General features: G+C 44.1%; 1 protein-coding gene across 1 annotated transcript; it reads left to right on the top strand.

Annotated features, from left to right (window-relative positions):
- Window positions 1-4,548: 4,548 nt before the first annotated feature.
- On the top strand, window positions 4,549-23,503 carry Lyrm7 (LYR motif containing 7). Its single transcript, NM_001134729.1, has 5 exons — window positions 4,549-4,585; window positions 8,045-8,117; window positions 11,165-11,235; window positions 13,294-13,375; window positions 21,959-23,503. The coding sequence occupies exons 1-5, from the start codon at window positions 4,568-4,570 to the stop codon at window positions 22,027-22,029; spliced, it is 315 nt and encodes a 104-aa protein (NP_001128201.1). The 5' UTR covers window positions 4,549-4,567; the 3' UTR covers window positions 22,030-23,503.
- The last annotated feature ends 1,583 nt before the right edge of the window (window positions 23,504-25,086 follow it).

The following is a 25,086-nucleotide window of genomic DNA, read 5'->3' as shown; positions in this document are numbered from 1 at the left end:
AAAGAGCAAGTTCCAGGAAATCCTGTCTTATAATAAATGAATAAATTGGGGTTGCGGATTTAGCTCAGTGGTAGAGCGCTTGCCTAGGAAGTGCAAGGCCCTGGGTTCGATCCCCAGCTCCGAAAAAAAAATGAATAAATTAATTAATTATACGATTGTTTCCTTTGAATTGCCCTATATGATGATATTTGAATACTTTGTCTCAACAAAATTTTATTACCCTTATTGAGACAACGTCTCATGTAGCCCAGGCTGGCCTCCAACTTGCTATGTAGCCAAGGATGTCTGTAAACTCCTGAGTTGACAAAACTATTGGCAGTGGTTCCTGGAAATCATAGTGTTCCATTCTTTGCTATCAGAGGCATTACTGGTACCTTGCGATCACTGGTAAATAATATCTATACATAAGACATTAGTTTTAAAGTCATGTTCATTTATTTTCATAACTATAGAAAGGTCATGAACAAAAAAACAAAAAAAACAAAAAACAAAAAACAAAACAAAAAAAACAAAAACAAAAAAAAACAAAAAAAAAAAAGGCATGAAGGGGCTGGGGATTTAGCTCAGTGGTAGAGCGCTTACCTAGGAAGCGCAAGGCCCTGGGTTCGGTCCCCAGCTCCGGAAAAAAAAAAAAAAAAAGAACCAAAAAAAAAAAAAAAAGAAAGGTCATGAATATCAGTTGGCCTGGGCTTAGGATCCTCTGAATTAGGTTTCTAGTACATTCCAGATGATACTTTTGGCCCTAGTACTATGCTTTGAGGATCAGTGGTGCAATGTAGGAAAAACCCATTTATGTACTTAGAGGCAAAAGAATATTATATCTGTAACTTACTCTTTTAACAACTTTATTTATTATTTTGGTTTTTCAAGACTTGTGTGTGTGTGTAGCCCTAGCTGTCCTGGAACTCACCCCATAGACCAGGCTGGCCCCAAACTCAGAGATCCAACTGCCTCTGCCTCCTGAATGCTGGGACTAAAGGCACACTCCACCACCACCACCACAGGGCACATTCTTTTATCTTTAGATTGTTATGAACTCTTTTTTCATAGACATTCATTAGACAGAAAATAGGTTATCGTAAATTACCTTACTAAATTTTGCTGTGGGACTCTAAAACCACCTAGAAAGGGCTGACCAGATGGATCTGCCTGCTCTTTCAGAGGCCCCGAGTTCAATTCCCAGCAACCACATGGGGGCTCATGACTATCTATAAAGAAATCTAATGTCCTCTCTAAACATGCAGGTGCACATGCACTCAGAGCTCATGTACAATAAATAAATAAATAAATAAATAAATAAATAAATAAATATTAGAATCTAGATGTGATAATATGTAAATGCTACTTAAACTGGATGCCACTGCCCACCCCAGCATTCTTTTTTTTTAAAGATTTATTTATTTATTTATTTATTTATTATATGTATGTAGGTGAGGACACTATCACTGTCTTCAGACACACCAGAAGAGGGCATCAGATCCCAGTACAGATTGTGAGCCACCATGTGGTTACTGGGAATTGAACTCAGGACCTCCAGAAGAGCAGTCAGTGCTCTTAACTGCTGAGCCATCTCTCCAGCCCTGGATTTTGCTTTTGTTTGTTCTTTGGAGACAGGAGCTCATGTAGCAGGCAGAACTTGAATTTGCTATTTACACAGCCACACCCAGCCAAAATGATGTTTGCAAAATGCAAACCGTGATGTCACCCTCCTCCTGATACTATTCCAGAGCATGCTATCCCAGAATGATATCCAAAATCCTTTTCTTGACCAATAGGAACCTGCGTGACCATGTCCTGTCTGTTTCCCCTCCTTCACGTACTTCCATTTCAGGCCTACTGACTGGCTTCACACAAACTGGGTGTAGTAAGCAGAATATGCCCATGTCCCATTCCCTGGATCCTGTGGGCATTTTGCAGGTGTGAATAGATTAAGGACCTTGAAGAAGGTAGGCGCCTGGATTACCTGGGTGAACCCAGTGTAACCACAGGGCCCTTGAGAGGAAGGGAGAGATGGGATGAGCCAGCAAAGGGAAAAGATTCTGGTTTGGATGCCGGATGGATAGCATTCGGTGGAAGTCAGATTTGTTTCCACTGAGCGAAACACTTGTCAGCAGCACTGCATTCTCACTGGAGGCTCTAGGGGGCAGTCACTCCCTTGTCTTTTCCAGCCTCCGGAGATCCTGCGCTTCCCTTGGTTTGTTCATCTCCAAAGATGAGTATCTTCACACTTCTCCCTTCTTTCCTTCTTCCACTTTTAATGTGACTCATTAGGCTCACCAGACACAAAAAAAGCTTCCCATCTCAGAATATGAATTTAATTCACCTGCCAAAACTCCCTTATTCCTCAGGATGATACAATGAGACGTTCTAGGCACCTGAGTGCATACATCCTTTGGAGAGCATTCTCTTGCCACATAGCTCAAGGAACTTACATTATGAGCATGTTTGAATTTCCACTGAGTTCTGGAGTCTCTTCAGTTCAGTTTGCATGTCCGGTAGCAAACCAGGTCATGTTCCCAGAATAACCAGCTCAGAAAACAGTGCTGAGCCATCTTGTTTCATTTCATCTGTGGGATAGCTGAAGGAACTGTAACATGTTTGCTTTAAGACTCACTTCTGTGAACTATGTTTTATTTTAAATTTCTATTATATGTACATGATTGCATGACTTTGTGGGCACCACAGGCACGTAGGAGCCTAAGGAGGCCAGAAGAGACTACTGGATCTCCCAGAACTGGAGTTACAGATAGTTGTGAGCTGCTGTATAGGTGCTAGGAATCCAATTCCGGTCCTCTGCTGATCAGTAAGTGCTATTAAGCACCGACCTATCTCTCCAGCCACAGAAACTGTATTTTCAAGTAACAGAAGGGTTTTGGTTAACTTTCTAGCTAGAAATTATTGCTATAAACTATTCTTTAAAAAAAAAAGAAATTAGGCTATAGTACAAAAGTATAATTTTAAAAAATTACTCCAGAAGGTACCATAATATGTCACAAGATCATCTACTTTATTGTTCCTTGTATAAAAGACAATAGCTACTGTCCTTGATTTGATTGTTTATATTAAATGCTCTTCTGCAAATCTAGAACCTTAACTTTTTTTAATATTTTATTTTTATGCATTTACCTGGCATATATCTACACCACATGCATGTGGTGTCTTTGGAGGACAGAGTGTGTGTGTGATCCCCTAGGACTGGAGTTCAGACAGTCGTTAGCTGCCATATGGGTGTTGGGAACTGATCCCAGGTCCTCTGGAAAGAACGGCGGTGTTCTAATGCTTTGTGCCAGCTCTAAAGCCATCAATATAGAATATAACAATTTCTAAAATTGACAATTATCCTTCTGTCCTCATAAAGACTTGTTAGGCATGGTATTACACATTTGTAATCCCGGCCTTGGGGAGAGAGAGATGGGAAGATCTCTGAGACCAGGTCAGCCAGTCCAGCCTAACTAGTGAGTTCTGGGCCAAGTCTAGGTAGAAAGCATTCCTGAGGAAAGGTACAGGTTTGGTGGTTGACAACTTTTATTCCAGCACTCCAGAGGCAGGCAGATCTCTGTCTGAGGCCAGCTTGATCTATATAGCAAGTTCCATACCAAACAGGGTTATAGTGACTCCCTGCCTCAAAACCAGACTTTTTTCTCTTTTTGTTTTTTGATTGACATAGTCTCATATAGTCTAGACTGGGGCTGTCCTTGAATTCCTGATGCTCTTGACTTTACCTCCCAAATACTAGGTTTGCAAGTATGTCCCACCACATCCAGCTTAATCTTAATAAACAGCTAATTTTACCTAAAAGTAGCCTAAAATGTTACAGTAATGTTGAAGGCAAACGGTTGTGAAATAGGAGCAAGGTGGAAATTTTTATCCATGCCTGCAAGTCCTAAGTTAAAATGCATATAAATGTTTTATGGTTATTACTATGAAGCTTCTAATAAATTATTTCCTACTTCAACAAAACCAAAGAACGGGGCAAGATAAGTAGGGCAACAATGCAGAGGGGAGGAGACTCTGGGATCAAGCGTGTGAATTCGAGCAGGCAACTCGACCACACCTTCTGGGGGAATAATTAAGTGAATGTACAAACAGAACGTTCAGGATTCAGCGTTCTGATATGTATGGACTGTAGTTGTTAGGATTTAGCATTTGTTTGCTCACGTTTCCAAGCAGTCAGTCTCAGCCGGGAAACGTTAAAATAAAGACACTTAAGAGACGACCCACGCCCTTAAACAAGAGATAAAAACGAGCAGGTTCCGAAGCCACCCATTAATAACCGTTGTGCGCGCGCGCCACACTAGGCGCGGCGGAAGAGACTCTGCCCTTAAAAGACATGGCTTCCCGGTTACTTCCGTCTTCCTGTCCATAATTTGGCTCCGCGGCTTCTCGCGGTTTTATACTTGGATTTGCTTAGCAAACGTCTGGCCTTCCTTCTGCGGGGAGGGCGGACTAAGAAGGATATACTGCATTCTGATTGGTTGCTATGCGGAGCGTCTCCGGCTGTGCCCGGGCCGTGATTGGTTGCCAGGAGGGGGCGGCTTCAGAGGCGGAGTCAGCGGCGTGGGCAGCCATGGGTCAGCCAGCCAAGGTGACAGGCCCGGGAAGAGGGTGTAGGGATGCTTGAGGCTCAAGACCCCGGCAAGGGAGGGAGGCGACCCCGAGGGCTGAGAGTGGAGGAGGGTAACAACCTTCAGGGGTGATGAGTAGTAGAGGGTGACGATTTCGAGGGTATTGAGATGACCCGATGGACCGTGAATGGAGGAGGGTGAAAGCCATGTAGGAGACTGAGTGGTGAGGATGACTACTGCGAAGGACGGTAGTGGAGAAGGGGGACAGTAAGTGAGGAGGGAGAGGATCACGAGGAGCGGTGAGCGGAGTGGGGTGAGAGCTACATGGGACAGTGAATGAGGAGGATGCCTGGACTATGAAAGGTGGTGAATAGAGGTGACTGGTGACCATAAACCGATCATCTTTGCCTTTTTTTTTTTTCTATTCTTTTTTTTCGGAGCTGGGGACCGAACCCAGGGCCTTGCGCTTGCTAGCCAAGCGCTCTACCACTGAGCCAAATCCCCAACCCCCATCTTTGCCTTAATAAAGAAGTCCTGCAGTAGGAAGATTATAAACAATTAATAAAATCGGAAGAAGTCCTTCAAATTAATAAACAGCATGTTTTGTGAACCTATAACTAGGATTTAACTTACTTAGAGGAACACAAAAGTCTCTAGAGGGGGAGAGGGAGCGTTGCTGAGCCTACTTGTTCATGGCAACATAGATCTTGTCTCGAAATAAAAGAATCACAAGGACAAGGCAAAGACCTGAAGTTTGATTAAGAATTTGGAGGAGCCCACGCTGGCTTCCAATCCACATCAATCTTCATGCTAAGTGCTGGGATTATAACTGAATCACTACACCCAGCTACTTTTTGCATCTGAAAAGAAGTTTCTTAGTAGGTCTGGTTGTATTTTAACTTACAGTTGGAGCCCTTGATTAGCCTTTTCAAGGCTCTGGCCTCCATGCCCAACACTGCATAAATAATAAGTAAAAAATATTATTTATTCACTTCAATGTAATATTGGTTTTAATATTCTTGTGGTAATAAAGATCACATTTTCTTTTAAGATAATTTATTATTATTATTTTATGTGCATGTGTGGTACTCAGCAAGGCCAGGAGAGGGAGTCAGATTCCCTGGAACTGAAGTTACAGGGAGTTGTCAAGCTGCCATGTGGCTGATGGGAAGAACCTTGGTCTTCTGTGAGAGCAACCAGTGCTTTAACCTCAGAGCCATCTCTCCAGCCCCCATTTTCTTTATATTGGGATAATGGTCTTAAATTAGTTGTGGTGTTTTGTATTAATGGTTATCCCCCCTCCTCACCCACAAGAATTACTACTGGGTTTGCAGGTGTGTGCCTAGACACCTAGTCTGTGTGTGTGTGTGTGTGTGTGTGTGTGTGTGTGTGTGTGTGCGTGCGCGCGCATGCGTGCGTGCTGCCCTGTATTTTCATGGGTTCTGAGGATCCAAACTCTGGTCTTTACTCTTGCAGAATCACTGAGCCATCTCCCTAGCCCTAAATCTAAAGTGGATTTTCTATCTTTTTTTTTTCTTTTAAATTTATGTGCATTGGTGGTTTTTTTTTTTGCCTGCATTCATGTCTGTGTGAGGATGTCAGATCCCCTGGATCTGCAGTTGCAGACAGTTATGAGCTTGCTCGTGGGTGCTGAGGATTGAACCCAGATCCTCCAGTAGAAGAACAAGTGCTCTTAACCGCCGAGCTACCTCTCCGACTTCGAGACTTTCAGACATGTATATCAGTCTTAGGTTCATTCCGATTCCGTCCCCTCCAGTTTCTCAGCTGTCCTCACCGCTGCTCCTTTCTAATTTCATGTATTATCAAAATGTCAGGCTTGTGTGCTCTCCCGTCCCTGTCCCCGCCCCACTCCCAAGTACTCAGGATGCTGAAAAGTCTTGGCATTCCTTCCATTTTTCATTTCAGAAATTGTACTCAGGCTTTCCCTATGCTATCTGAAACATCTTCCCGGGCTCTTAGGGTAGAATATGTTCCTGATCATGTGTGGAGGAGTCAAGAGGAGATGAAAGGAATAGTTGAGAGAGAGCTAGAAACCCATGCAGAAGGGCAGAATTCAGCCCCTTCCCACACTAGGTTTTTGTCAGGATGATCATTAAGGCTTTTGTTTTGAGGGAGTTGTTGAGACAGGCTCTCAGGAAACCGAGATTGGCCTTGAACTCACCACATAGCAGAGGCTGACACTGAGCTGATCTTCCTGTCTCCACCTCACGAGTACTGGATTTGCAGATACAAACCACCGCTCGGCTTAGAAGATTAGCTGTTTTCACTGTTGTTTGTTTCATAAAACAGTTTTTTAATGAGTTGTAGATGGAGCCCAGGGCCTTACCTGAGCTAGGATGCAAACTCTGTCACTAGGTTGTACCTCCAACTGCTGCTTTAAAAAAAAAAATTATACGTCAGTGTGCATGTGCATGTGGGCATGTGTGTGCAAGTGCAAATGCCTGCAGAGGCCACAACCACTTGAGGTGGATGCTGGGCTCCAAGGAACAGAGCTGACGCCCAGGAGAGAACAGTAAATGCTCCCAAGCACTGATCCGACTTCCCAGCTGCTCTTTCTGTTGTTGTTGTTGTTGGTTTGGGTTTGGCTTGGGGGGGGTAGTGGCAAGTTAGTTCTAGTTAGCAGTCAGACTGTTTTGTTCTTTAACTTAAAGAAAAATAATGCTCGGAAGTTACTTTGCAAGCCCTGGCTTTGACTGCCTATTCTGAGAAGTAGTTTTCAGAAACAGAGAGAAGCTGGGTGTTGGTGGCTCAGTCCTTTCATCCCAACACTTGGGAGGTAGAGGCAGGCTGGTCTCTGAGTTCCAAGCAGGACAGCCAAGGCTACACAGAAAAACCATGTCTCAAGAAACAAATGGACAACAACAACAAAAGCCACATGCCACAGAAACAAATAGAAAATGAATACTGTTTACTGTTTCTAAATATAGTAATTCTAAATGTTATGTAAAGTGATTTTTTTCCTTACGCATAAAATCTGTTTTATTTTATTTTATTTTTTCTTTTCTTTTTTTCGGAGCTGGGGACCGAACCCAGGGCCTTGCGCTTGCTAGGCAAGTGCTCTACCACTGAGCTCAATCCCCAACCCCAAAATCTGTTTTATTTTTATCTTTGTGTGTGTGTATGTGTGTGCTCGTGTGTACTTGTGTGTGAGCGTGTGTGTGTGTGTGTGTGTGTGTGTGTGTGTGTGTGTGTATTAGTCCTTGCCTTTCCCCTTGTTTGAGGCAGGGGCTCTTGTTTGCCCAGGCCAGGCTAGCTGGCCCTTGAGCTCCTGGGACTCCCCAGTGTCCCCGCTGTCCTCTTACTACAGGCACACAAAGATCAGGGGTTTGTGCCACTATGGTCGCTTTTTAATATGGATTTCAGGGATTTGCACTCAGCTCAGCTGCTCATGATCATGAAACATATCCTTTATGTACCGAGCCATCTCCTCAGTCTGGAATTCTCCTTTTTCTTAATAGGTTTTACAGCTCTTTAAAACACTGCACAGGACCAGACAACAAGTTTTTAAAAACGATAAGAGGGCATTGGAAGGTAAATATGTCTTTCACTCCTATAGAGCAGATCACGCTGCTCTTGTTGTTTTCTTATTTTATTTTGCAGAGCTCGGAATTGAGCTTACATCGTACACATGCAAGGCAAGCTCTCTACCATTGAGCCAGGCAGCCAACCTGAGCCAGGATCTTAAAATATCCCAGGCTGGCTTTGAACTTGCTTTTATGGAGGATGACCTTGAACTCCTGATCCTCCCATCTGAGGTGTGAGTCCCCACACCTGGGGCACATCCATTCTTAGCTGACTGCTCTTGTATTCTGACTTTGTGGAATGACCTTTACCTGACGTTCCGTAAAGATCCATTTACGTTAGGCTTATGGGAGAACGCTTACTATGTATAAAGATCAAGTTTTCATATAGAATCAGTGAAAAGGGAAGGGGCCGGTCAGATTTAAGGTTCTGCCTAGTCCCACTTCTCTGCTGTATAACCTGATTTCCCATCAGTAGAGCTGGGTGCTGCTGTGTTGTTTGTGCCCGGGTAAAGTGTCCATGCAGCCGTGAGAGAGCCCGGCATGGCGAGGCGGCATGACTCCTGACTCAGCATCTCTGTGTTTGAAGTGGTTTCAGGATCATCTGGAAGTCACAGCCCTAGACCTCGGGCTCTGCATTAGTCTTGTTGCTTTCCATCCACCATGAATTTCCAAACCTTCCTAAGAGGGCCCTGGATAAAGCATTCCAAGGAAATCAGATTTCGTCATTTCTTTTTCTTTTTTTTTTTTTTTTTGGTTCTTTTCTTCGGAGCTGGGGACCGAACCCAGGGCCTTGTGCTTCCTAGGCAAGCGCTCTACCACTGAGCTAAATCCCCAACCCCTCGTCATTTCTTTTAAGTGTTGATTTTTATTATTTTTACTTGTGCGTGTGGCATGCCCACAGACGCCAGATGCACAGGCTTCCTGGGAGCTGGAGTCACCAGCAGTTGTGAGTCGGCTGGTACAGGGGCTGGGAGCCACACTCGGGTGCTCTGCAGCCGCAGGAGCCCTCAGCCCCTCCCTTGCTGTAGAAATAGTTTCCTGTACTTCAGAAACCCCTAACAGTTCTCAGGTCTGTGAGGTAATTATAATCCCAACCTTTGCAGATCAGAAAACCGACAAAATACATTAGCCAGCAGTAGAACCGAGGGATAGTCACCCTAAGTGTGTGATCCCAGAAGGCAGACTCTCTAAAAATGTGCATGGGTGTCTTGCCTACTTGCCTTATGTGCACCCCTTGGGTGCTTGGTGACCTGGGAAGCCCAAAGAGGGTGATGGATCTGGAGCTACCCCTGAGCCATCTCTCCAGCCTCCACCAAGGCCAGACTCTTACCACCTCACATACCGATGAAGATCAGCACCGACGGAGGCTTCCACAGCAATTTTTTTTCTGTTGACATGGTATATTTTGTTGCTTTAGCCAACGTTTGTTGAATATTTAGTGAGGAACTCATACAGATTGTTCCATTAAAGGCTCCCAACAGGGCAAGCTCCATTTGGTCAGAGTACTGTAAGCTGCCGTGCATGAATGGTCGACATGATCCTGAAAGGGTTTTCTGTGAGCCTAGAACTCAGCGTGTAGACCAGGCTAGCCTCAAACTCACAGAGCACCTCCTGCCTCTGCCGCACTAGTACTTACTCAAAAGGCATGTAGCAACCACACCTAGCAACCTTATCGCTCACCTTTGTGTCAGCCAATGTGCTCAGGATCAAAATCTGTACTAATCCACAATACACACCTACTGTGTGTGTGCAGACATAGGTTACACACTTGTCTGTGCTGATCCTTACCATCATAGAGCGTTTTAGTGGGACGCGGTGGCACATGCATGCAACCCCAGCACTTTTTTTCCGGGGCTGGGGATTGAACCCAGGACCTTGCGCTTCCTAGGCAAGCGCTCTACCACTGAGCCAAATCCCCAACCCCAACCCCAGCACTTTCAAAGCTGAGGGTTCATAAGTTCAAGAACAGCCTGGGCCGTCCAGTGAGACCCTATCTCAAAACCAATAAAGGAAGAAGGCATTACTTTGAATGTTTAGATTTAGAGAAAAAATTTTACCTGGGTTTGGATTTATTAGAATCAGGTAGTGTTAGTTCTATAAGAACACAAATGAAGTTGAAAAGAAGCCAGGCATGGTGGCCTTTAATCCTAGCAGAAGACTGGAGGATCTCCATGGGTTCAAGGACAGCCTGGTCTACATAATGAGTTTCAGGACAGCCAGGGCTATGTTGAGAGACCCTGTCTCGACAGACAGACAGACAGACAGACAGACAGACTGACAGGCAGGCAGGTAGGCAGGCAGGCTGGCAGAGAGGGAGAGGACAAGGGAAAGGGAGAGGGAAAGTTTGGAAACAAAAGTCAGAAAGCAAAGTATTGGAACAGTAAGTTATTTCCATAGATTCCATAAATTCACTCAGAAACAACTTGGTTAATAATACCTTTCTTTCTTTCTTTCTTTCTTTCTTTCTTTCTTTCTTTCTTTCTTTTTTTAGTATATAATAGAGTTTATTCAGGACATGGGGAAGGGAGTTAAGAGGGGCAGAGTGGGGGAGAAGGAGTAGAAGAGTAGAACTGGTAGAGAGAAGGGGAGGGAAGTGGGGAGAGAAGAGACAAAGGGGAAGAGGGGAAGAGCAAGAGGGCAAGAGAGGCCTGCCTTCCTTCCTTCCTTCCTTCCTTCCTTCCTTCCTTCCTTCCTTCCTTCCTTCTTCTTTAGACAGAACTTACCATATAGCCCTGGCTGGCCTCAAACTTGCATCTTCCCATCTCACCCTCCTAAGCGCTGCTGTCGCGGTGTGACACCATGCTGCTGCGGTGTGACACCATGCCTGTAACACATATCTCATACTCTGTTTTATGTGGGAAGTAGAGCTTCATCATGAGCAACACTGAAGAACATGTAAGAATCTTAAGTGTTGGGGCTTGGGATTTAGCTCAGTGGTAGAGCGCTTACCTAGGAAGCGCAAGGCCCTGGGTTCGGTCCCTAGTTCCGAAAAAAAAGAACCAAAAAAAAAAAAAGAATCTTAAGTGTTAATTACATGTATTTCTCTCTCTCTAGCAGCCAGAGTAAAGATAAACGAAGAATTCAAAAAACATAAAAACGAGACATCTCCAGAGAAAATAAAAGAGGTGCAGTAATGAGTTTCAATTGCGATGCGGCTGGCTTGTGGTAAAGAGGGGACCGTGGGAATGGAGGCTTATGTGAAGGAAAACCATCACTTTGTGGCAAGAGCCTCCACAGCTGTGAACAACCTGCACTTGTGTGCTGTGGCTCCCCTCCTCAGGGCTGTCTCCTGCCCTGAAAGGTAACAAGGGAGGAGGAAATGCCGTAGCAGCCCTGGTCAAGTCCAGAGGAGCTGAACCCTGGCAGAAGCCGGGACATGCTTTCTTCACTTGAGGCGAGGGACTAAAGATCAGGAGCAAGCATTAGCATTCCCATGATGCAGCACTTCAGAGGGGAATTTTCGGCTCTTTCATCAGAGGTAGACTTTAAAATATCTTCCTGGGGCTGGAGAGATGTCTCAGCAGGTTAAGAGTGCTGGCTGCTCCTCCCTGGTTCGATTCCCAGCACTCCCAAGGCAGCTCCCAGCTGTCTAACTCCAGTTCTCAGGGATCAGACACCCTCACACAGACGTACATGCAGGCAAAACACCAATGCACGTGAAATGAAAATAAATAAATTTAAAAAATTTTTCCTATCATGGCGTTGGTGCAAATAGCCATAATAAGTATTTTGGTTACTTGATCGAGGTGAAGAAGCTCTTGTGACACTAGCTGCGAACCCCTACTGCTCAGTACACGGTCACTGAGAAAGTACACATGAACTCTTTTCCTGTGTCACGCATAACCTGGTGAATACATGTTGCCTTTATCCTGCCTTTTCTGTGTCTCACGTTGTATAAAGGTGAGGAAGGACCCCTTAGGAAAAGGGACACAAAACAGAGCTGGGCAGGGCGGAGTGATTGTGTCCTTCTAGCACTCAGGAAGTGAGGCTGGAGACTCAGGAATCCAGGGTCAGCCCAGGGTACATATTGAGGCACTGCCCGGAAAAAGAAGTAAGGAAATAAAATTACTTGCGGGGATACTTATGGTGTGAAGAATTGATTTGGTAAAGGAGAAAATACAAATGAGAGAAATATCTCCCATATTTAATAGCACTTATACAAGTGAATAAAATATTAGGTAAAAATACTTTTTTGTTTGTATTGTTTTTTCGAGGCAGGGTCTCACTATGTACTTCTAGCTGCCTTGGAACACTATGTAGACAAGGCTGGCCTTGAACTCACTGGGATTGCCTGCCGTTGCCTCTAGAGTGCTGGGACTAAAGGTGAGTGCCACCATGCCCAACACATTTAAAAACATAACTGGGGCTGGAGAGGTGGCTCAGTGGTTAAGAGCACTGAGTTCAGTTCGCAGCAACCACATGGTGGCTCTCAATCATCTGTAATGAGATCTGATGCCCTCTTCTGGTGTGTCTGACGACAGCTACAGTGTATTCATATATAATAAATAAATAAATCTTTAAAAAAAAAAAAGACAGCTCCCACTACTATCTCATAGCATAGAATACCTCTTTAAAAAAACACAACAAAACTCATTACTAGAAAGGGACCTGTAAAACCGGTTTTCTTTTTTTCTTTTCTTTTCTTTTCTTTTTTTTTTTTCTTTTTCTTTTTTTTTTTTTTTTTTTTTTATTTTTTGGAGCTGGGGACCCAAACCAGGGCCTGGCGCTTGCTAGGCAAGCGCTCTACCACTGAGCTAAATCCCCAACCCCAAAAACCGGTTTTCAAAACCAATGCAGGGGCTGGGGATTTAGCTCAGTGGTAGAGCCCTTACCTAGGAAGCACAAGGCCCTGGATTCGGTCCCCAGCTCCGAAAAAAACAAAAAAACAAAACAAAACAAAAAAAGAATCAAAACCAATGCAGCCTTACGAAAGCACTCTTTTTTTAAAAAAACCTTTTTTTTTAAAGATTTATTTACTTCATGTATGTGAGCACACCGTACCTGTCCTCAGACACACCAGAAGAGGGCATCGGGTCCCATTACAGATGGTTGTGAGCCACCATGTGGTTGCTGGGCATTGAACTCCGTACCTCTGGAAATTTCTCCAGCCCACGAAAGCACTCTTAATCTTAGAGGTTACTCTGTTTGATTGGTTTTTGTTTTCTATTTGATTTTCTTAACAGATGCTGAAAATAGGTTCTGATGTTGAATTATTGCTCAGAACATCTGTTATTCAAGGAATCCACACTGACCACGACACACTGCGTAAGTAAAGTGGGAGAAAATGACTGCTGTCATGTTTCAAAATAGTGAACAATTACTGTACCTTTGTCTGGATTCTAGTTTTTATTAATTTTTTAAGGTTTTTTGTTTTTTTGAGAAACGGTTTCACTATGTAGCCCAAACTGTCTTAGAGCTTACTGTGTAAATCAGGCTGGCTTCTCTGAGTGCTGGGATTAAAGGTGTGACCACACCCCCCATATTGGCATTACAATTTGAGTTGACACCAAGGATTAAACAAATTCTCATGCTTACAAGCCAAGTGGGTTTTTGTTTTTGTTTTTGTTTTTGTTTTCTTTTTTTTTTTTTCTTTAAACTAGCTGAGCCATTTCCTTGGCTCCCTCTTTTTTTTTTTTTTTTCGGAGCTGGGGACAGAACCCAGGGCTTTGCGATTGCTAGGCAAGTGCTCTACCACTGAGCTAAATCCCCAACCCCTTTAAGTTTATTTTTTTATTTTTTTTTAAAAACATTTATTTATTTATTATGTATACATCATACAGCTTTCTGCCTGCATGTATGCAACTACAGGCCAGAAGAGGGCACCAGACCTGATTATAGATGGTTGTGAGCCACCATGTGGTTGCTGAGAGTTGAACTCAGGACCTCAGGAAGAGCAGACAGTGCTCTTAACCGCTGAGCCATCTCTCCAGCCCCTTAAGTTTATTTTTTTATTTTTTTTTAATCTTTTTTTTAAAGATTTATTTATTTATTCCATGTATATGAGCACACTGTCACTGTCAGACCAGAAGAGGGCATCAGATCCCATTACAGATGGTTGTGAGCCACCATGTGGTTGCTGGGAATTGAACTCATGTCCTTAGGAAGAGCAGTCAGTGCTCTTCACCACTGAGCCATCTCTCCAGCCCCCCTTAAGTTTATTTTTGTTGGGGTTTTTTTTGTTTGTTTTTTTTTTCAAGACATGGTTTCTTTGTGTAGCCCTGGCTGTGTGAAACTTGCTCTGTAGATCAGGATGGCCTTGAACTCACAGAGATTTGCCTGCTCTGCCTACCAAGTGCTGGAATTAAAGGGGTACACGACCACCTCCAGTCAACCATTTTTTTAAAAAGATTTATTTATTTATTATATATACACTGTAGCTGTCTTCAGACACACCAGAAGAGGGCATCAGATCTCATTACAGATGGTTGTGAGCCACCATGTGGTTGCTGGGCTTTGAATTCAGGACCCACTGAGCCATCTCTCCAGCCCCATTTTTTAAAAAAGATTTATTTATTCTGTATACAGTGTTTTGCCTGCATATACACCTACAGGCCAGAAGAGAGCACCAGATCTCACTCTAAATGGTTATGAGCCACCATGTGTTTGCTGGGAACTGAACTCAGAACCTCTGGAAGAACAGTCAGTGCTCTTAACCTCAGCCATCTCTCCAGCTCCCAGCCAACCATTTTTATATAATTATATTTATTAACTTTTCTGGCATCATTTATTATCAACCCAGACTTAGCCTATTCCTTTACTTTTTATTCTTTAATTAGTTATTTTAGTTAGAAGGATTGCAATTATAGGAAATGTACTTAAGAATCTGTTGTCTCAGGACTCCTTCTGGAGTGTTAGCAAAATCTCATTGTGGGTTACAACTTGGTGTGTGTGTGTGTGTGTGTGTGTGTGTGTGTGTGTGTGTGTGTGACACATGCACCTACATAATACATACAAGAGGAGGTCAGAGGATAGTCTTTAACATGGGTATAAGAGATTCAATTTGGGATACCAGGTTTGGTGTCACGCACCTTTATGCATTGAGCCATCTCACAGGCCCCTTAGTATTTGTCTGCTAACTAAGAAAGCATGAACACCCAGTTAGTTAGTGTAGCACAGAATATTCTCTTTACAAAGTACCTTCTGTCTACTTGTCTAGAGGAGTTTTGCCTTTTTGTTTTTTATTGACTTAAAGGAATTCTTGTGTGTTCTAAATACAAACCTTTTGTTGGATATGTGTATTCTAAGGACCTTGTACTTGTGGCTTTTCTCTTTGAGGAGTTCCTTATTTTAATATGGTCTAGTTGACCCATTTTTCTTTTATGGTGGGTACTTTTAGATCCTGTTGTAGAAGCTTTAAATATCAAGCAAGGTCATGGATGGACGCCTCCATGCTTTGTTCCAAAAGGTAGCTTTTGGTTATCTACTAAAGTTGGATTGTGCGTTTTAAGAGCAGTCAGTACCCCCTCCTCCCACTGCGGGATGGGCTTCCACAGCAGACTAGATGACCGAACCACGCAAAGGACCTTTGATTACTCTCACTCCAAACGAACAGGAACTCAAGCCTCTGCGCCTTTGCAGCCGCACTGCACAAGGCTGGGCTTTGATTTTGTCTTCCCGAGTTTCTCCTGGTGTAGAATTAGCATATCCTCCTCCTCTCCCTCTACAGGAAGGCAGCATCTCATACATTCCTTCTTCTTATCGTCGTTTTGTTTTTATCTATTTATTTTCAAGATACGGTCTCTCTGTGTAGCACTGGCTGTTCTAGAACTTGTTATGTAGACCAGACTGGCCTCAAATTCCAAGAATCTGCCTGCTCTGTGTTGGAATTAAAGGTGTGTTGTGCTAACAGGCCCGGCCTAGTAGCTCCTGTTTCTTGAAATCACTTACAGAAAACCCATCAGTTTCCTGGGCAACTTGTAGCAGATCTGCAAGCCTCACCTGATTGTTTAAGATGACTTTCAAGATTGGTCCCTTTGTTTTGGAGCTGGCTGCTTGGAGTGAAATCTTAGAGGCATTCTTCTCATTCTAGCCCAGTCAGCGGGCTGTCACTAGGACTTGGCAGCTGTGATTAGTATCTAGTCCAATCCCAGAGACTCACAACTGAGCTTTCCTCACGGCTGTGACTTCCTGGTCAGAACTTGTACAGCTTCATAGCCAGGAGTCTTTGTAAGATAATGGAGGGCTGTAACTTTGTGGTAAAGTAGAAACAATAGCAGCCAATTTCGGAGATTCTTAATACCACTTAACAGTGTTGAAGACTGAAGGTTAAGGTGACAAACAGACAGCTGCTTTGGCTGTAGCCATGGTGACAAGTGTTTTCCCACAGCCTGGAGGCTTGGAGACAGGAACTTATTTTGGAGCTGCAGAAGTCTGGACTTCTCAAACCAGTACTTTTCTGATAGGGGACATGTCTGTCAGCGCTGGCATCTTCTAAGTCTGCCATGATTTCCAAGTAACATGTATATTAAGAGGGTCTCTGAGCAAGCAGCTGTTGTCAAGCATCCTTCAGAGAAGACCACTTGAACACAGGTTGAGACAGTAAGAAGACTTCATTAGCTGGCTGGCAGCTGCACCGGGTGTTCAGTCCCCGGCTTTTCTCAGGGTGGACTTTGAAGCAAAACAAGCAAAACACCAAAAACCAAAACCAAACCAAAACAAGACAAAAAAACCCACATCCTGGGTTGACACACCTTATTTAGGGACTTTCCCAGAGCTGTGGACTTTGATGGATGAAGTCCTTGCGTTTGTTGTGGCAGACGCTGCTGCCTATGACCTGGGTCCAGACCTGAATGGCACGCCCATCATGGCGTCTGAGCTGAAATCTGCTCCACAACCATGACAGTTCGTGCTGAGAGTTTCACATCCTGCACATCACTTCCCTTCAGTTTCTCTGCTTTTGAGCTGCTTTCTGGTCGGGACAGTTGCGCCTCGCCTTCTCCGATAGTAAAGTACGTGAACGCCACAAATGTTAAATGGACCCTCTCCTGAGTGCCAAAAATCGCAGAGGCCATTACTAAAAGATGACTGTCTTTAGTGCTTAAAATCAGGTCAAGATGCTTGCCTGTGGCTTCTTGTTTCCGGAAACAACTGGAAACAGACTTGAAGTTTATAGTTTGGGGGCAGGTTATATTGCTAAGAAACCCAGGCTTGTCTAGTTTACTTCTACTCTTGAAGCCGTCTCCGGTCTCCTGAGCTCAGATGAGCAGGAAGTGGGCTGTGAAATCTTCTGAAGCCCCCCAAAAAGGCCATCTTCCCCCAAATCGCCATCCCCCCAGGACAGGAAGTGGCTCAGAGGCTAGTGCTGGATTCTGTGTGGTGGAGTGCGTCAGAGGGGATTTGAGCCTATTGAAATAAGATTTGGTAGTGCCAAATTGGCAGGCTGAGGAGTTATTCCATTACCAAGTAGTTGTTATCTTTTCCTATCTCGGAGATGAGGATTTTCTGTGTGGCCCGGCCACTGCCATGATTCCCAATCTCACGTTTTTATTCTCCATCCCATCGTTTATGTCTAACTGAAGTGAGGTCAGTGTTTACCGTGTGAGCCAATGGGTAGAGCCCGCCACCCCACTAACCAGAGCCTCATGAGTCCTTGAGAGGCTTTGGGGACAGGTTTAGTATATGAGAGTGTTCTGTCCAGAGGGGGACGTCAGGAAGATAGATGCTCTGGCGTCTTTGATAAGCACCTACCTACTTTGTGTTATTTCCACTGAAGCCATTGTTTTGTTGAAAAGGAGTGGGCTGGGTGGGGCTCCCCTTCTGCCCTTTGCCCTTCCTGCCTGCGAGCAAATGTGGCAGAGGCTGAAGGGAAGGCAGACTGCTGTTCACCTAGTGCGCAGACAGGGAGAGAAGAGCCTAGGTTCTCAGCAGCACCGAGGACTTGTACTAGCTCAGACCTCCATGTTTCAAAAGAGAAGAAAACTAAGTCTCTCCCCCTTTATATAAATTTTTATTTTTGGTTTCTCTGTGTAATAGCTCTGGCTGTCCTGGAACTCACTCTGGCTGGCCCTGAACTGTAAATTCTTTTATTAAACCATTGTTTGGTGAACTTCTGGTTATTCAAAGCTGAGCATAATCTTAAGTAATATTGATAGGTTTAGTAATTTATTCTTCAATTAATAGCTCAGATTCTTGTATTTTTACTATAAAAAACATTTGTGAATCCTTATGTTATAGAGTGTTTTGAGACAGGGCTCTCTACTACATAGCTCTGGCTGCTCTGCATTTGCCCTATAGACCAGGCTGGCCCTGAACTCACAGAGATCCACCTGCCTCTACCTCCCGAGTGCTGGATTTAAAGGTGTACACTACTATGTCTGGCTTGCCAAAGAATTGTCCCTGTTTACCTTTATCTCACTTCTTGATGTGATGTCCAGCATAAAATAGACACATATGTTTGATAAGTGCAATGAATTATTACCGCCGTTACTAAGGAAAACCAACACTGTTCCTTACTTGGATGGAAGCACCAAAGAACCGGTTAAAAATAATTACAAGGGGCTGGGGATTTAGCTCAGTGGTAGAGCGCTTGCCTAGGAAGCGCAAGGCCCTGGGTTCGGTCCCCAGCTCCGAAAAAAAGAACCAAAAAAAAAAAAAAAATTACAAGTCAGAAATAAGCAGAGGCTTTCTCATTTCACGAGCCAGGTTTATCATGGTGCATTATTGTATGTGTGCGGTAGGGTGTTTATGTGCCTTGTCATGATGTGCACATGAGATCAGATGACAGCCTTCCTTCCACCATGTGGGTCCTAGGGATCCAATTCAGGTGTCAGGCTTGGTGACAAGTGTCCTTACCCACTGAGACATCTCATTAACCTCTTTATTAAATAGAAATTTCAGTTAACGTCTAGATTGAGTTTTTTGATGATGTTCTTGTTGACATTTTTTTATTTTAGTGTCTTAGACAGGGTCTCGGGTAGACGTGCTGAACTTGGCTCCCTATCCTCCCCACCCCGACCCTTGTCAGGTGCTAAGGTCTGCAGGTTCCTTAAAATGCTTGGGTGCCGGGTGATGAGACGGCTGCTCTTGCAGAGGACTGAAGCTCAGTTCCCATGGCTCACATTGGATGGCTCGCCCTCACTTGTCACTTTAGCTTTTGGGAGTCTGACTCCTCTTCTGGCCTCCTGAGGCACCATACACATGCATATGCACAACACAGACATAATTCATGTACACAAATAAAAATAAATCTTTAATAAATACTTCAGTATGCATGTATTTTTGTTGTATTGTCTGATTTTTGTTTTATTTTGAGGCCAAGTTCCCAGGTGTTTTGTTTTGTTTTGTTTTGTTTGACACCCTGGCTGCTCTGAAACTCACTCTGTAGATCAGGCTGGCCTCAAACTCAGAGATCTGCCTGCATCCCAAGTGCTGAGGTTAAAAGCACACAGCAGTGCTGCCTGGCTTTGTTTGTTTGTTTGTTTGTTTTTGTTCGTTCGAGACGAGGTTTCACTATGTAGCTCTGGCTGTCCTGGAACTTGCTATGTAGACCAGGCTAGCCTCAAACTCAGCTCTACCTCCCTGTCTGTCTTCTGAGCGCTGGGGATAAAGGTGTGAGCCATCAGACTCAGTCCCCTGAGTCTGTTCCTTGGATATAAAGGACAGTCCTTAACCACAGTTTAATTATCAGAACTAGGGTATTAATGTAATACCCTTGTTTAAATTTATTTCTTTCGTCCTAACAAGGCCTTTCGTTTCTGTTTTCGTTTGTTTATTTGTTTTTGAGACAGGATTTCTCTGTATAACCCTGGCTATTCTGGAACTCACCCGGTAGACCAGGCTGGCCTCTCAGATTTGCCTGCCTCTGCCTCCAGAACTCTGGGACTAAAGGCGTGCACGCCGCCACCACCCAGCTAATAAGGCCCTTTCTTGTAGGAGGAAACCCTTTCCCCTGTGGTCCAGGGTGCTACTGAGTTTCCTGAGTGTGATACAGTTGCTTGTCTTTTTTTTTTTTTTTCCTTTTTCTTTTTTTGGAGCTGGGGACTGAACCCAGGGCCTTGGGCTTCTTAGGCAAGTGCTCTACCACTGAGCTAAATCCCCAACCCCAGTTGCTTGTTTTTTTATAACTACATCTAAAGATTGTAGTCAGGTTCTGGGAGCAGTGGTTTTGTGTGTGTGTGTGTGTGTGTGTGTGTGTGTGTGTGTGTGTGTGTGTAGCAGGGGTGGCATTTTGGCATTTGCTCTCTTTTTGACACAGAATTTCATGTAGCCCAGGCTGGCCTAAACTCCGTCTGTAGCTGAGGATGACCTTGACTTGTGATTCTCTTTTCTCTACCCTGAGCACCAGGGTTAGACGTCTGTATCACCACACCAGCTGGGCTGAAGGAGCTCCTTGTGCATGTAGGCCGGCACTTTACTAACCCAGCCACACCTCCACCCTGCTTCTGTTGAGTCAGGTTTAACTAGGTTTGTCTGGAACTCGTTGTAGCTCAAACTGTACTCAGAGTTATGGTGATCCTCCCGTCTTGTCCTCCGAACTGTTAAGATTACAAGTGTGGGCCACCACACTGAGCCTCTGAGGATGGCCTAGCTGGGTCCTGCTCTTCCCAAGAAAGGGGGATTGTTTTTTCTTTTAGTTTTTTCAGTGTTGACTATTGAACCTAGGACCTTTGAGACAGGGTCTCACGGTCGCTTAGACCTGCCATGGTCATGCTAGGTACTGCAAGCAGCCTTGAATGCAGATCTCACTGTCTTGTCTGTGATTCCTGGGGTTATAGGCAGGCACCAGCAGATGTGGGCAGTTTTGTCCTCTTTTTTCCTTCTTCATTTTTACATGTTTGTGGGCACATGTGCATGTGCATCCCTGAACCTTATAGTGGGAATTGTCCTCTTCCTTTTCCTTCCTTGAAGCAGGGTTTCTTGGTTAAGCACACAGTTCCCTGATAAACCTCGTCTTCCTAGGGGATCTGAACTCTTACTTAGTATAGTGAGCACTTTAACCAAGGAATGATCTCTGAGGGCCCCAAATTCTGTATTTTAAGAATTTTATCTTGACTCTCTCAAACTGTCTTGCCTAGGAGTCAGCAGTTGGGGACACTGCTGTCACTGTGTGTCTCAGTGGGGACACTGCTGTCACTGCCATGAAGGCTCCTCTCTGCCTCAGACTGTCGTTCATACCACAGTCAGCATCCTTGGCTCCTGCCCAGTAAATTTTCGGTAGCATTCCCTCAGTGGTATATCTGAAGACTCCTTCAGTGAGGAACCATTGTTCTAGGAGAGAGGGTGTAGGTCAGTGATAGAGTACACACTCCACATCGTGTGAGGCCCTGGGTTTGGTCCCCTGCACCAAAACAAGAAGGAAGAGAGGGAGGGAGAAGGGACGTTATGGGAGGGGAACCATTCTGTAAACGTGGACTGTCTAAATTACGATAGTGATGGCTTGCTTTCTATAAAAATTTTCAAGTAGCCAGGCATGGTGTGATACACCTATAATCCCATCATTGGGAGGTGCATGCTACCTGGAAAATTCAAGGCTAGCCAGAGCTACATGAGATCCTGTCAAAAATCATTCGTAGGTGACATTTTTAATTAGCAATTGGCAGATGGCCATTAATGTGTTTTTTAGCTTAATTCCGTTCAGTTGTTTGTTAGTCATGTGTAATTAATGATAAAGGACTTGGCTGTATGTTTTTTGTAACATGAATGAGGGTCTTATTAGAGTCAAAGATTTCACCTCAGACATCAACTGAAATTAAATGTCTCGAGAAGGGTTATCTTCACGCTTCCCAAATTAGACAGCTCTCGGTTAGAACTTGTTGGGGAAGTGGATGTGCTGGCTCCTGGGTCTAGTTTAAGGATCAGTAGTGACTGGAGTTCTAATGTCTTAACCACTTCTCTCTCTGTTCCTTTTAGAACTGGTCCCCAGGAAAGATCTTCTTACAGAAAATGTGCCGTACTGTGATGCACCAACCCAGAAGCTGTAAAGCTTCCAGGATAAAACCCGCCTCTGCTCCTTCCCACTTTAAATATATGCCTGGCAAAGTCCTGATGCACATGATTCTCTGTGAAGCGGCACGTTGCAAATGAGCGGCAGGCTGAGGGCTACAGAGCACTGCCATGCTCTGAGGACATAGACGTGCGTGTCACTGACAGGCAGCCCTTACGGGCGACTGAATGCTTGGGGAGGTGGGACACCCTCTCTTTCCCTTTGGTAGGTGTTTTGGTCTTACCAAAGCTGTTTGCGGATGAAGCACTTTACCAAGTTGGTGACTTTTCATCTCATGGGAAACACACCTGCTAAATATAAAATGCTACATTAGATGGATGTTTAATCCCCAAAATGTTGGTAAAAAAATTAACATTTTTCCGCCAGCTCTCTACTGAAAGCAGCCATTGTTTCCCAAAGTCCCGTGGTTATTTCTGTGGCAGACAAGTAATTATGTAGTGTATTTCTCGGCATTCTTATGAAGACAACTCTCCCCTTTCTGTTTTGTATGCATGGGTGTTTTGCCTGCATAAATGTCTATGCAGTGTGTGTGTGCAGTGCCTGCAGAGGTCAGGAGAGGGTATTGGATCCCCTGGAGTTATAGATGGTCACGAGTTTCCTAGAAGAGCAACCAGTGCTCTAAAGTACTGAGCTCTCTCTAGCCCCTATAAAGTCATTTTAAACAGTCTTCTGAAGTTAGATAGATGAAATATCAAAGTAACTCTGGGCCACTATAGAATAAGACATCCTAACATTTTTAGGAAGTAGTGGCCCTCTGTCAGGTGGCTGTGGTCTTCATAGAATTAGCTGTATTTAGTTTACAGTTAGACTTTACTGAGAGGTGCTGTAGATGACCAAATTCTCTTTCTCCCCCACCCCTGTCTCTTTCTCTCTCTCCCTCTTTCCCTCTCTCCCTCTCTCCCTCTCCCACTCTCCCTCCCTCCGTCTCCTTCTCTCCCTCTCTTTTGAGACAGGATCTCCCTGTGCCGTCCTAGCCTTGAACTCTCAGATCCAATTGCCTCTGCCCCCCCAGTGCTTTACATAATCTGATCTCCAGTGCTCCAAATAGATAAACATAGTAATAATAATTGGACTTTATCACAGTTAAAAACATTTGCATAACTATTAGTGAACAATTTCAGATGAGGTGATGTCTGTCATATATCTGATGACTTTATACAATATATGTTACCAGGGATGTAAAAAGAGTTATCAGACCATATAAAGAACTTCAAGTATAAGAAAGCAAGCAGGGGCTGAGACTGCTCAGAGGTCAACAACTCTGCTCTTCCTTAGGACCTGAGTTCAGTTCCTAGAACCCTTGTCAGGTAACTCCATCTCCAGGGGATCCAGTGCCCTCTACTGGCCTCCGAGGGCACTGCATCATAAGTATAAACTCAAACCAACAGTAACATACATACACATAATAAAGAAATCTTGAAGCAAGCAACAATTAAAAAAAATTAAAACAATTATTTCGTGTTTGTCGGCGTCTTGCTGCTTTGTGTGTCAGCTTACCACTTGCATGCCCGGTGCCCACAGAGACCAGAAAACTCCCTAGAACTGGAGTTACAGAGGAGGGTTGTGAGCTGATGTAGGGATGCTAGAAATTGACCTCAGTCATCCGGAACAACAGCCAGTTTTCTTTTCTTTCTTTCTTTCTTTTTTTTTTTTTAAGATTTATTTATTTTTATTTATATGAGTACACTGTAGCTGTCTTCAGACACACCAGAAGAGGGCATCAGATCCCATTGCAGATGGTTGTGAGCCACCATGTGGTTTCTGGGAATTGAACTCAGGACCTCTGGAAGAGCAGTCGGTGCTCTTAACCGCTGAGCCATTTCTCCAGGCTCTCACCCCAACTTTAAAGATGATATTTGAACAGATGCTTCATCAGAAAAGATACATAGAAGCTGTCAAGATTGCCAGTCTTGGAATCCACATGATGGAACGAGAGGACCAAATTCTACAAGTCCATCATGCACACACAATCATAATTCTGAATTTTGTATTTTTTGTCTTTTTTAAATCAGGGTTTCTTTGTGTAGCTTTTTCTGTCCTGAACCTCATTCTGTAGACCAGGCTGGCCTCAAACTCAAAGAGATCTCAGTCTGCCTCTGCTCCCAAGTGCTGGGCTTAAAGGCATGCACCATCACTGCCTGGCTTAAATGATTTTTTAGGTGTTTATATTTTACTTGTATGAATGTTTTGCCTCTATATTTATGTGTGGCACTGCATCCCTGTTGTATCCCCTAGGGTTGTGGATGGCTGTTGGCCAATATGTGGGTGCTCGGGTTATAACTAAGGTTCTTGGTAAGAGCAACAAGTGAGCCACTTAACCACTGAGCCACCTCTCCAGATGCAATTTTTTAAAAAAATATTTGCAAATGACAGATATAGTGTGAGAAGTTGCTTAACATTATCAGATACTAGAAATTAAAACCACAGTGACATACTGATGTGTCCATTAGAATGGCCAATGGATGGTTGACAGTGTCAAGTGTTGTCAAGGATATGACTTTTCTGAGATAGGGTCTCACTATGTAGCCCTGGCTGGTCTGGAACACATCATACTTGCTTTTGTCCTTATTTTATCATTCCCTAGATCCTCTTGGCTCGGGACAGATTCAAGTTTTATTGTGATGGTTGCTTTTGCACTGGTGATGGAACAGCCGAGGGACAACTTACGGGTTCATGTACATCCTGACTTCATTCCATACCTTAAGGCTGATACCTCAGCGAGACACGGCAGCACACAGCCAACACTTGGCTAAGCCTAGGAGGGGGGTGGGTGGGCAGAACATTAAAATGACTGTTTCTAGTGGCCTACTTGTGCCAATCAGGTTCCACCTCCTAAAGGTTCTACATACTTCAAAATAGCCCTATGAGCTATGGTAAAAAAAATTTTTTTAAACTGTGGGAGACATTTCAGAGTCAATGTGTGTGTGTGTGTGTGTGTGTGTGTGTGTGTGTGTGTGTGTGTGTGCTTATGTGTGCACCTGTGATTGCATACATTTATATGGTATAACGCACATGGAAGTCAGAATAATTTTGG

The sequence above is a fragment of the Rattus norvegicus genome, chromosome 10, assembly GCF_036323735.1.
Source record: "Rattus norvegicus strain BN/NHsdMcwi chromosome 10, GRCr8, whole genome shotgun sequence".
Lineage (NCBI taxonomy): Eukaryota > Metazoa > Chordata > Mammalia > Rodentia > Muridae > Rattus > Rattus norvegicus.
Note: the sequence above shows the minus strand (reverse complement) of the source record. Positions and strands in the feature narration are given on the sequence as shown.